The sequence below is a fragment of the Nerophis lumbriciformis genome, linkage group LG02 (genome assembly GCF_033978685.3).
Source record: "Nerophis lumbriciformis linkage group LG02, RoL_Nlum_v2.1, whole genome shotgun sequence".
NCBI classification, from domain to species: domain Eukaryota; kingdom Metazoa; phylum Chordata; class Actinopteri; order Syngnathiformes; family Syngnathidae; genus Nerophis; species Nerophis lumbriciformis.
Window position 1 is genome coordinate 21,577,088 of NC_084549.2, and position 13,038 is coordinate 21,590,125.

General features: G+C 43.9%; 1 protein-coding gene across 1 annotated transcript in view; it reads right to left on the reverse strand.

The window, feature by feature from the left end:
• The window catches only part of eys (eyes shut homolog), a 683,137-nt gene that overhangs the window by 409,220 nt on the left and 260,879 nt on the right, over nucleotides 1-13,038 (reverse strand). The window contains exon 23 of the mRNA XM_061958758.1: nucleotides 1,810-1,931. Coding sequence (XP_061814742.1) covers nucleotides 1,810-1,931 — 122 coding nt within the window. The remainder of the gene's footprint in view (nucleotides 1-1,809; nucleotides 1,932-13,038) is intronic.

Here is a 13,038-nt window from a genome sequence, read left to right on the forward strand (position 1 = left end):
CGATACCTTTATCGAAACCGGTATGTATCGGTACTCTTATTGGTACCATCCATCCATCCATCCATCCATCTTCTTCCGCTTATCCGAGGTCGGGTCGCGAGGGCAGCAGCCTAAGCAGGGAAGCCCAGACTTCCCTCTCCCCAGCCACTTCGTCCAGCTCCTCCCGGGGGATCCCGAGGCGTTCCCAGGCCAGCCGGGAGACATAGTCTTCCCAGCGTGTCCTGGGTCTTCCCCGTGGCCTCCTACCGGTCGGACGTGCCCGAAACACCTTCCTAGGGAGGCGCTCGGGTGGCATCCTGACCAGATGCACGAACCACCTCATCTGGCTCCTCTCGATGTGGAGGAGCAGCGGCTTTACTTTAAGCTCCCCCCGGATTATTGGTACCAATTTGTGGAAATAAAGATGTGAAAAAATAAATTTTAATTAGCATTTATATTAGTAGTGTAACATATCAGAGCAGGAAAGTCTTTTATCAACAGCTGTTTTTTTCAAAGTATTTAACAAGTCAACTGTGTGTGCAGTGCAAGGTGAATTGCAGTCGTGTCATCTTCTTTGTAAAGAGCACACCGATCCATCACTATTCTATTTTTTTACAATTACAATGATACCAAGTACAATGTTACCAAGTACAATAGCGTATCTAGTCGATACTACTATGATTATGATATTTTTTGGCATCTCACAACATCTTTTTTCGTTTAAAAAAAATTATATTATGTTTATAAACTCAGGAAATATGTCCCTGGACACATGAGGACTTTGAATATGACCAATGTATGATCCTGTAACGACTTGGTATCGGATTGATACCCAAATGTGTGGTATCAAGGAAAACTAATGTAAAGCATGCAAACAACAGAAGAATAAGTGATTATTACATTTGAACAGAAGTGTAGATAGAACATGTGAAAAGGGAAAGTAAGCAGATATTAACAGTAAATGAACAAGTAGATTAATAATTCATTTTCTACCACGTGTCCTTAATAATTTTGACAAAATAAAAGAATGATAAATGACACAATATGTTACTGCATATGTCAGCAGACTAATTAGGAGTCTTTGCTTGCTTACTTACTAATAAAAGACAAGTTGTCTTGTATGTTCACTATTTTATTTAAGGATTAAATTGCGCTAAGAAACATATGTTTAATGTACCCTAAGATTTTTTGTTAAAATAAAGCCAATAATGCCATTTTTTTGTGGTCCCCTTTATTTAGAAAAGTATCAAAAAGTACCGAAAAGTATCAAAATAATTTTGGTACCAGATATCAAAATTGGTATCGGGACAACACTACTACACACGGATTGTGCTCTTTATTTCTCTCATCTTAGAGACACGTTTCCCTGTGCATGACCTTTGTAGATCAGCTTTGCGTGCGCTATCAAGTTTGCACACATTTCAATACACGCACACCTTTTTGTAGATCAGGCACCATGCATCATGCATGTTTGAGACCGTGAAGGGCTACAGTAGTCAAGCAGCAGGTGAATATTCCACTTGCTGGCAGTGAGCACTAAACCAATCCACCTTGCATTTCCTTCGCAGCGGTAGCGGTTTGACGTCTCCCCGGCGAGGGCAGTTATTAGCTGAGCAGATATAGCGCCCGTTCTTCCTCCAATGAGCCACACATCCCCTGGAAACTTCTTCATGCTGCGAGGCAGTGATTGACTTATTTGTTTTACCTGCCACATGCATTTCATTGCCTGCTTTTCCAGTGCAATAACATAATGCTATCTGTTTATTTTTTTTATGAAGTGACTGATGCATCTGGCAACGACAGTGCCCTCCAGCTAGTGCGTGCACCTACCTGTAGCCGCCGAGGAGGTCTGTGCAGGAGGCGTTGTTTTTGCAAGGCTGTGACAAACATTCATCAACTTCTTGTTGACAGTACTCTCCCTCCCATCCGGAGTGACATACACACTCATAACTCTGCATGACAAAAAAAAAAACAACTATAACTGACAGTGACAGTAAGTTCTTAAATGTCAATGTACAAATGCTGCCATGTACTTTTCCCTAAATTCATTGTACAGTACAATCCTCCACTCACATCAAATATGCATTTCCTGTGGGAACCGATTGGAATTGAAGAGTGAAGAGTCACGCTTGTCGTACATTACAGCCTATGGATTACATTTGCAGCCATGAATGCTTTTTATCATTTTGCGTCCTTCAAGGTATTCTATAACTTCCAACAAGCATACATGTCATCTGCATATGTGGCATGGAAATACATTTTCATTGAACATTTTCTTATTTTTTTCCTTTTTTTTTGTTAGAATGGACTAAACCACATGTCCTTTATTTCATCACTGAAATGCATTAGTGCAATTAATCATAGCAAGGTTGATTAATGGTTTGTTGTATATCCGCAAGGAACTGGTTTAATTTAGACTGTACTTTGCATATGAGATGAATGCACTGGTGTGGTCAAAGTTTTTTTTTTCTAAAATTAGTCATTGCCAACATTTTGTCTGAGGGTCTTGGATGCTGCATGTTAATCAGTTTTTCCACACATTAAGGGACGGAAGCGGGCGCTGGTAAATTTTCCGCTGATTTGGATGCTGGGTGGGTGACGTGCATTGGGTGCAGTCGTCTCATGAGAAATTAGATACCTCCAGTATTTTCCAATTCCTGACCCCCCACAATAGGACATAATCTCATTTTTGCTGTTAAGTCACCTTCAGGGACTGCAATTCTCCAAAATAAGCTCCATAAGACGCTGTGTTCAAAGAATGGATTGGCTAGGCTGTAAACAGCACTATGTGAGGGCAACAAGTTACTATCTTAATAATGAGTTGCAATATACTCTAAAATAGATGTATAAATCATACTTGCCAACCTTGAGACCTCCGAATTCGGGAGATTGGGGGGGGGGGGGGGGGTGAAGGTACAGGCAGCATACCCCTTCCCCCTTCGAGCTGTCCTGGATGAAATTAAATTATTTATTCCGATCATTTTGGAACTTGCAAGCGTATTTCTTCTTCTTACTTGTCGTTGCCATGTCTCTTCTTTGTTCTTCTGCTTCGTCTCCTTCTTCTTGTGTGTGCAGTTGTGCACAGATCTCCAAAAGCCGTAGATGTTATTGTAGCGTCCCGGAAGAGTTAGTGCTGCAAGGGGTTCTGGGTATTTGTTCTGTTGTGTTTATGTTGTGTTACGGTGCGGATGTTCTCCCGAAATGTGTTTGGTGGGGGTTCACAGTGTGGCGCATATTTGTAACAGTGTTAAAGTTGTTTATACGGCCACCCTCAGTGTGACCTGTATGTCTGTTGATCAAGTATGCGATGCATTCACTTATGTTTGTGTAAAAGCCGCATATATTATCTGATTGGGCCGGCACGCTGTTTGTATGGAGGAAAAGCGGACGTGACGGCAGGTTGTAGAGCACACTACAGGAAGTGCCTTTTAGGCACGCCCCCAATATTGTTTGTCCGGGTGGAAATCGGGAGACATTCAGGAGAATGGTTGCTCCGGGATATTTTTGGGAGGGGCACTGAAATTCGGAAGTCTTCCGGGAAAATCGGGAGGGTTGGCAAGTATGGTATTAATTCATTCCAGTGACAGAATTATATTGACTATCTGCAACTGTTTGTTGATGAATACTGCCTTACAGCAATTAAGGAAAATAGAGTGCACTAATTGGCTTCAACCAGCAGAGGTGGTGTTGATTAGTTATTAATGCAGGCATATGCCGCAAAATCCCAACATCAAGTGTGTGTTGTAAATAGGGATGTATAATGTTAGGATTTTATCAATACCGATACCGATATCAATATAGATACCGGTAGTCATCGGTACTCTTATCGGTACTACGATATATGAAATTTGTGTAAATAAAGATGTGAAAAAATTGCATTTTTTTATATACAGCCTTCTTTCATCTCCGTAACATCACTAAAATGTGTTCCATTTTGTCCACCAGCGACGCTGAGATCATAATTCATGCGTTCGTTACATCTTGTCTCGATTACTGTAACATGTTATTTTCGGGTCTCTCTAGTATTAAAAGATTACAGTTGGTACAAAATGCGGCTGCTAGACTCTTGACAAGAACAATAAAGTTTCACCATATTAGGCCTATACTGGCTCACCTGCACTAGCTTCCTGTGCACTTAAGATGCAACTTTAAGGTTTTACTACTTACGTATACGATACTACACGGTCTAGCTCCATCCTATCTTGCTGATTGTATTGTACCATATGTCCCGGCAAGAGTTGAATTGAGTTTCAGTTGAGTTGGGTTTGAGTTTATTTCGAACATGCATCCATACAACACGATACATCACAATTTCCAGTTTCTCTATTCAACATGTTCGAAAAGGAGTAGGAAAAAGCAGAGTTTATTTAATCCTACCCCTTTTCCTTTACATAGCAGTTGCTAAAACTTTTGTTCACTTCCTGTTCTCAATTTATTCACTATATACTCCATAAGTAATAACAATAAAAAATACATAAATAAATAAATAATAATTAGTGAAGTAAGTTATATTTCATATGGTGAGATGAGTAAGAGTATATAGAAAATGAATGGATGGATTAAATAAATGCAGAATGTTTATCATGGTTCTTCTAATTTGTACTTTGTAAACACTTTAAGTTTGAAGAGTTTATTGAAGTGGATTATGTTATTACATTGTTTGATTTATTTGCTTAATAAATTCCATAATTTAATTCCACATACTGATACACTGAAGAAATCTGCGTTCAAAGAACTCCGGCTTATTAGTGATTCCTAGAGCCCCAAAAAAGTCTGCGGGCTATTGAGCGTTTTCTATTCGGGCTCTAGTACTATGGAATGCCCTCCTGGTAACAGTTAGAGATGCTACCTCAGTAGAAGCTTTTAAGTCGCATCGTAAAACTCATTTGTATACACTAGCCTTTAAATAAACCGCCCTTTTAGATCAGTTGATCTGCCATCTCTTTTCTACTCTGCCCCCCTCTCCTGCGTGGATAGGTTATTAGGTGACCACAGATGACCCGCTAGCTGTTCAAAGTCGGGACCCGGGGTGGACCACTCATCTGTGCATCAGTTGGGGACGTCTCAGCGGTGCTGACTTGTCTCCACTCAAGATGATCCCATGCTGGCCCCACTATGGACTGAACTCTCACACTATAACTAGATCCACTCGACGGCCACTGGCAATGCAAATCAATCAATCAATCAATCAAAGTTTATTTATATAGCCCTAAATCACAAGTGTCTCAAAGGGCTGCACAAGCCACAACGACATCCTTGGCTCAGATCCCACATCAGGGCAAGAAAAAACTCAACCCAATGGGATACAATGAGAAACTTTGGAGGGGACCGCAGATGTGGGGCCCCCTTCCCCTGGTCACCCATGAAATCGGACATTGGGCCAAGCTGAGTGGAGAAACTGTGTTCTCCCCCCTTGATGCTGCGAGTGGGCTCTGGCAGATCCTGCTGCACTCAGACAGATGCAAGCTAGCAACTTTCATTACACTCTTTGGCAGTTACTGTTTCAAGAGATTACCTTTCGGGATTACCAGTGCATCGGAAATCTTCCAGCGGAAAATTCTGGAGACAATGCAGGGTCTGGAAGCTGTTGAAGTTTTCATTGATGACGTACTGGTCTATGGGATCTCGATGGAACAGCGCGACATCAGACTTGAAAAGGTTGAATCAGCAGGCCCAAAGCTCAATAAAAAAAAATTCTCAATCATTCAAACCTAACTACGTTTTTTGAGACATCTCTTTGATCAGTCAGGGGTCAGACCCAACCCTGACAAACTTGAGGTCACTTGACTGCTGACCCCACCAGTAAATGTCCAGGAGCTAAAAAGAGTCCTGCGCATTGTAAAATACCTTGGAAGGTACGATTCCAGCCTTTCTACAATAGGTCCACCACTATACGAGCTTTTAAAAAACAAGAACATCTGGACCTGGAGCCACATAGAGCAGTAAACCTCTGAGATCATTAAGGAGATGGTGACCACAGCACCGGTTCTTTCCTTATACAATGTTGCTAAGCCCACAGCTTGGTCCGCCAATGCCAGCAGCTACAATCTGGGGGTGTACTCCTCCAGCTCCATGGAGAGGAATGGATGCCAGTGGCCTACTGCTCCAGGCGTCTAACCGAAGCCAAAACACATTACGCCCAGATTGAGAAAGCGTTTTTGGCTGGTGTATGGGCCTGTGAGAAATTCGACAAGTATCTCTACTGCTTGGATCAAGTCAGGCTTGAGACCAATCACAAACCACTAGTACCGCTTGTCCACAACAGAAGTCTGGACAATGTTCCTTTGAGATGTCAGCGCTTACTGATGATAATTTTTCAGGTACAACCCGGCAGCAGAATACATGCAAGGAAACACTCTTGTAGGTGCTGACGCCCTGTCTCTTAGCCCACAAACACACACCAAAAGAGAGACTGATATTCAGCATGACGTGGCTGCTCATAGCCACAGTGATGCAGGGCATCCACCATCTCAAACCAGAATGGAGAGCATCAGAACGGCCAACAGCCAGCTACAGTATAGGCTGTCATCAGACATATCAGGTCAGGATGGCCAGAATACATCGGCAACGTCCCATCGTGTGCCAAAGACTTTGTGAAATTGAAAAAAAGAAGCTGATGGGTTGTTCACACGAGGAAACAGGGATGTCATTCCAATGTCATTATGTCACACCCCGGCTCGGGTGAAGGTAATGTAACCTTTGCAAACCAGACTTTCAAATCAAGGATGGCAAGGCACGCAGTTGGTAACAGTTTACAAACATTTATTGAAATCCCAAAAAGTGTCAAAAGGTGAACAACGACAGAAAAAACAAAGCACCCACAATCTCAGTAGATGTTTGATGCATGGAGACCGAAACTCCTGCTCAGGACAGAGATCCTCCTCTGGCAGTGACCGACAGCAGACTGTCAGAAAAACAGCATTTTCCAACTTAAATAGCCTTTAGCCCCGCCCACTAGCTGGGACCAATTTGACAGGGGGAATTAAGAAAACAGTTATTTTGTAAATTACACCATAAATAACCATCACATGTCTAAAAAGTATTCACATAGTACTTTTGCATGTGTAGAGCAGTCATTTTTGTACATAGTATATTCAGGATTAGACAACACAACTTTTAAATGTCCAGTATCCTTCTGTAACACCCAGCTTTTGAGGATCATGGTTCGACCCAAATTTGGCCTAATTAGTGAATGCAGGTGTGGTCACCTATATAAAGCCCTCAACCCCACCCTGACTCTTTTGGTCAATTGTTCAGAGCCATGGTGAGTGACAGGTAACAATTTGTTTGTTGAGCACATGCTTTTCACTGGCTAACAAAATTGAATGTTTGTGTGTCCATGTTGAGCTTCCTAACAAATGTGCTCGGTTTGGGAGGAAGTCTAAAGGTCGAACAGTGACAGTGTGGGGTCAAACTGTCACATTACCTCCCTCCTCTCCAGCGACAGCAAGTCCAGGGAGACGAGACAGGTAATCAGCTAGCAAGTTAGTTTTGCCAGCTCGATGTGTAACGTTGAAGCAATAGGGCTGTAACGCCAAGTACCATCTGGTGACACGGGAGTTCTTATCCCTCATGGAGTTGATCCAGCTCAATGCCCGGTGGTCCGTTTCCAGATCAAAGGTCCATCCCAGAAGGTAATAACGTAGGCTGTCCAATGCCCACTTGATGGCAAGACATTCCTTTTCAATGGCAGAGTACCTAGTTTCTCTGGGATGCAGTTTACGGCTCAGATATAGAAGCGGTTGTTCCTCGCCCTCCTTTCCTTGGGCTAGGACGGCTCCAAGGCCCACACCGGAGGCATCAACTTGAACAAGGAATCGCTGGTTGAAGTCAGGACTTTGTAAGACCGGGGAAGAGCATAGAATAGCTTTGACCTTTGTGAAGGCAGTTTCACATGTGTCTGTCCATTTGACTGGATTAGAGGATGCTTTAGTTGTCAGCTCGACAAGAGGAGCTGTGATGGTAGAGAAGTGGGGCACAAATCTTCTGTACCACCCGGAAAGCCCCAAGAATGACCGGACCTGCTTCTTTGTCCGGGGTCTAGGACTGTCTTGGATAGCCTTCACCTTGTCCACCTGAGGACGTATCTGCCCGTTGCCAAGATGGTAACCTAGGTAACACACCTCAGTTTTGGCCCACTCACATTTCTGGGTGTTAAGAGTGAGCCCGGCAGAACGGATCCGGAGCAGGACTTGACGCAGGTGAGAGAGGTGGTCTTTCCAGGAAGTGCTGAAAACCACCACATCATCGAGATAGGCAGCAGAGAACTGGCCACACCCCTGCAGAACGTGATTCATTAGCCGCTGAAATGTTGCGGGGGCTCCATGGAGTCCGAACGGCATAACCGTGTAATGATAGAGACCCTTTGGTCCACGGAAGGCAGTGTACTCCCTTGACTCCTTCTCTAAAGGGACTTGCCAGTATCCCTTACACAGGTCAAGGGTGGTGATGAACACAGCTTTGCCGAGCTTCTCAAGAAGTTCATCAATACGGGGCATGGGATAAGCATCGAATTTAGAAACAGCGTTCACTTTGCGTAGGTCATTACATACTCGTATTGTGTTGTCTTTTTTAGGAACAAGGACAATGGGGTTACACCACTCACTGTTTGAGGGTTCAATCACTCCTAGATCCAGCATGGTTTGGATTTCATGGTTGAGGGGCTCCACCAGCCGCTCAGGCACTCTGTAGGGGCGCTGACGGATAGGTGTTGGGTTTTTTAAATGAATGACATGTTCAACTAGTAGAGTTCTTCCTGGCTTTCCACTGAACAATACTGGGAATTCTTCACACACTTGCAATAATTTAAGGGCAGATTGTGCAGACAAGTGACTTACATCAGGTTTCTGTGGTGTAGTGAGCATGGACAGATCTGTCTCCTCCACATCATCCTCCATTTCCACTTCCCGTACCAGCATCACCTTTTCCTCTTGCAACTCCTTGCTTTGAGTAGGTACTTAACTGGCCTGGACATCATTTCCTTCCACAGAGGATTTCCTCTCCTTCCATTCCTTCAGAAGGTTGATGTGGTACACTTGGGATGCCTTTCCTTTCTCTGGATGTGAGATCTCATAAGTGACTGGACCAGCTTGTCTGACCACGGAGTAAGGACCTTTCCATTGGGCCAGCAGTTTATGACGCGAGGTTGGAAGCGACAGCATGACCTTTTGACCTGGCTGTAGCACCCTACGACGTGCTTTTTGGTCATACCAGGTCTTCTGTTTCAAGGGGCAGACTGGGGCTCGATGCCCTGGCTGTTGGCAGTGGTAGCAGATGAGATCCTTCACTGGACTCTGTCTCGGGAGCAGTCTGTTGTCCCCTGAGGTGCTGTAACCACCTGCTTTCTGCAAACCTCTTTGGTGTGACAGGTCGGCTGCACCTTGAGCTGCTACACGGTCGTTTTGCTGCCTTGGCATTCGGAGTCCTTTACGAGCATTCAAGTACTGGCCTGCAAGTTTAGCAGCAGTAAGTCCGTCTTCTGGCTCGTGTTCCTTGACCCAAGTCTTCATTTCATTGGGCAGCAAGCAAAGCATTTGCTCCAAAATGAAAAGCTCTGCGATGTCTTCTTTGGAACGCTGCTCTGGCTTGATCCATCTTCTGTAGAGACCTTTGAGTCTGTTGTAAGTCTCCTTGGGAGATTCACCAGGGGGAATGTAGGTTGACCGGAACTGGAGCCTATAAGTCTCAGGAGAGATATCAAACTTAGCAAGGAGGGCTTCTTTAAGGTCAGCATAGACGTTGGAAGAATCTTCCTCCATCGCAGAACAGGCATCCAGAGCTTTACCGGTCAAGAGTGGAACAAGTCGGCAGGCCCAGTCAGACTGATGCCAGCCCCAGGTGCGAGCAATGCGCTCAAAACGGACAAGAAAGTTTTCGATGTCCTCACCCCGCTAGAAAGGGAGCATCTTTGGGCCTTGTCTGAGATGATGGTCAGGTGGCGAGGAATCTCTGGACGGCGACGCTTGAGGACTAAGATTTGGATGTGGGCGAGTTCTGGGTTTGAGTTTGAGCGACTGCTCACAACAACTATCGTCAGGAGTACGGTTAGCATTTTGGTTAGTGAGTGACTGATCTAGGCTAGGCCTTGTACAGACAGTTTTTAACTCCTGGAGTTCACGAACTAGGACAGCTTCCCTACGTTGCTGTCCAATCAAAAAGTCTTGGAACATGTTAACCAGGACAGGTTCACTTAACACTCTTTCAGTCCTTGGTGGCTCAGCAGACCACCTAGCCTTCCCAGACCCCTTCCTATGCTGCTTACGCCTAGCCCCAGAGTTCTCAAAACCTTTGACGTCTTCTTCGGACTCCTCGGTGTTCCATCCAACTTCACGCTCCTCAGCCATAGTCGTCCGGTCCAGCCTCATCGCCGTGGCCCCTCGACCAGCCATCTCATCAGTCTCCTCTATCATTGCCACCTCTGACACTTGGGATCTCAAACCAGTTCTGGCCTGCCCTCCGCCAGGTTTGTTGTAAACTCTGCGGCTTGCCATCCCACCACTGCCACCATATGTCACACCCCGGCTCGGGTGAAGGTAATGTAACCTTTGCAAACCAGACTTTCAAATCAAGGATGGCAAGGCACGCAGTTGGTAACAGTTTACAAACATTTATTGAAATCCCAAAAAGTGTCAAAAGGTGAACAACGACAGAAAAAACAAAGCACCCACAATCTCAGTAGATGTTTGATGCATGGAGACCGAAACTCCTGCTCAGGACAGAGATCCTCCTCTGGCAGTGACCGACAGCAGACTGTCAGAAAAACAGCATTTTCCAACTTAAATAGCCCTTAGCCCCGCCCACTAGCTGGGACCAATTTGACAGGGGGAATTAAGAAAACAGTTATTTTGTAAATTAAACCATAAATAACCATCACATGTCTAAGAAGTATTCACATAGTACTTTTGCATGTGTAGAGAAGTCATTTTTGTACATAGTATATTCAGGATTAGACAACACAACTTTTAAATGTCCAGTGTCCTTCTGTAACACCCAGCTTTTGAGGATCATGGTTTGACCCAAATTTGGCCTAATTAGTGAATGCAGGTGTGGTCACCTATATAAAGCCCTCAACCCCACCCTGACTCTTTTGGTCAATTGTTTAGAGCCATGGTGAGTGACAGGTAACAATTTGTTTGTTGAGCACATGCTTTTCACTGGCTAACAAAATTGAATGTTTGTGTGTCCATGTTGAGCTTCCTAACAAATGTGCACGGTTTGGGAGGAAGTCTAAAGGTCGAACAGTGACAGTGTGGGGTCAAACTGTCACACATTAAGAGCAGACATTTTGCAGAAAATACACGATGGACTTTAAGGGTTCACAAAGCCAAGACATCCGTTTGGTGGCCAGGTGTCTCTCCAGGACTTAAGAACATTGTAGAGTCATGCAGGACCAATCAAGAGCAGAAGCGGGCTAAGCAGAAGGAGCCACTCATCTCCACACCCCTGCCGGTTCGTCTATCAAAACAAATTGTCTTTGACCTCTGTGAACACAACAAGCACAATTATATTGTGATATCTGATTACTATTCATGGTACCTAGAAATCCTGCGCCTATTATCAACGACCAGTGCTCAGGTTGTTCGGACACTCAAAACAACCTTTGCTAGGTTTTGGATCCCGGATGAGGTGGTGAGTGACAATGAACCTTGATTCTCAAGTGCGGAATTCCAGAAGATGGCACGACAGCTAGATTTCAGACACATTACGTTGAGTCCTCACCACCCTCAAGGAAACGGTCATGCAAAGTGAGCAAAGCAGACCGCAAAGAGAATCCTCCCGCAGGAAGATCAACTGATAACCCTTACGTGCAATCATTCAACTTTCTGTACTATCACAGGAGTTAGCCCATCAGAACTGCTAAGGAGGAGGATGATCTGAACAACTCTCCCTACGCATGAGACAAATTTGCAACCTAAATGGCCCAACAGAAAGACTGTCATGCAAAAGTATGCTAATTAGAAGATTAAACAAGCCTTCTATTTCAACCGCCGTTATGGTGCCAGATGTCTTCCTACTCTATGGTCAGGAGACATTGTCTATGTCAAGCTTGACCATGAACATCTTGGAAGACGCCAACAGTTGTCTCAAAATAATGTATTACTCAAAAGTCCTATATTATCAACACATAGTGAAGAGCAGTGCTGCGGCGGAACAGACTTCACCTTCAGGCAGAACCAACTCCTCAACCCAAAAAGACTACCCCACTTGTGCACACCACTGAGAGTGGTGGGATGATATCTCAACCACTGTGTGCCACCGTTCCAAATAATATTTGCCCAAATCCAAGTGAACTGACGACCCCTACACAAACACTAGGATATGTTTTCACCAGGTCTGACCGTGTTAGTAAGCAAGCTGCTAGGTTGGACTTGTAGAGAAAAATGTGTTTTGGGTGTTTCACATTGGACATTGGGGTGACATACAGGAAAAAAACAAAACTATGGCCTTTAGGCAGTAATTAAAAAAAAATAAGGGAAAAGAGATGAGACAACTATCTGTTCAGTTAGAAAATTGCATATTGAGTCATGTTTATACAGTTTGTAGAACATTTGTGTATAGAGTTATATAGCTTCTGAAATTGTTGATAATAGTAATTGCCTCCTAGGTTATTTTGACAAATAAAGTACTCTTTAGGTTGATTTGTAATTTAGACCTGTGTTTACAAGAGATTTAAATTTAAAATAACACATACCTCACTTTCAGTTTGAAAAGACTAAACAATTATGTGGCATCACATTTGTGATATTGTTAATTTTGTTACAGCTTTTATTACCTGTTTAGATACACTTTTGAGTTATTTGAGAAAACTTGGAAAGGAGGGAGATGCCACATATGCATGTAGATGGCAGTATTGCATGTTTAAGAGTGTCACAACATTGTTATGTTTACGGCAGGAGAACTGCTTTACGCCAGACAAAATGTGACTCTGCTCTTGCGTGTTGTTACCGCGCTGGGAGGGAGTTAATGAAAACAGCCTATAATAAACCTGTATAAAAAACTGATACTCAGCCTCGATCATTCTACAGTGGTATGCCAAAGAATCACTTGATTAAAGTACAG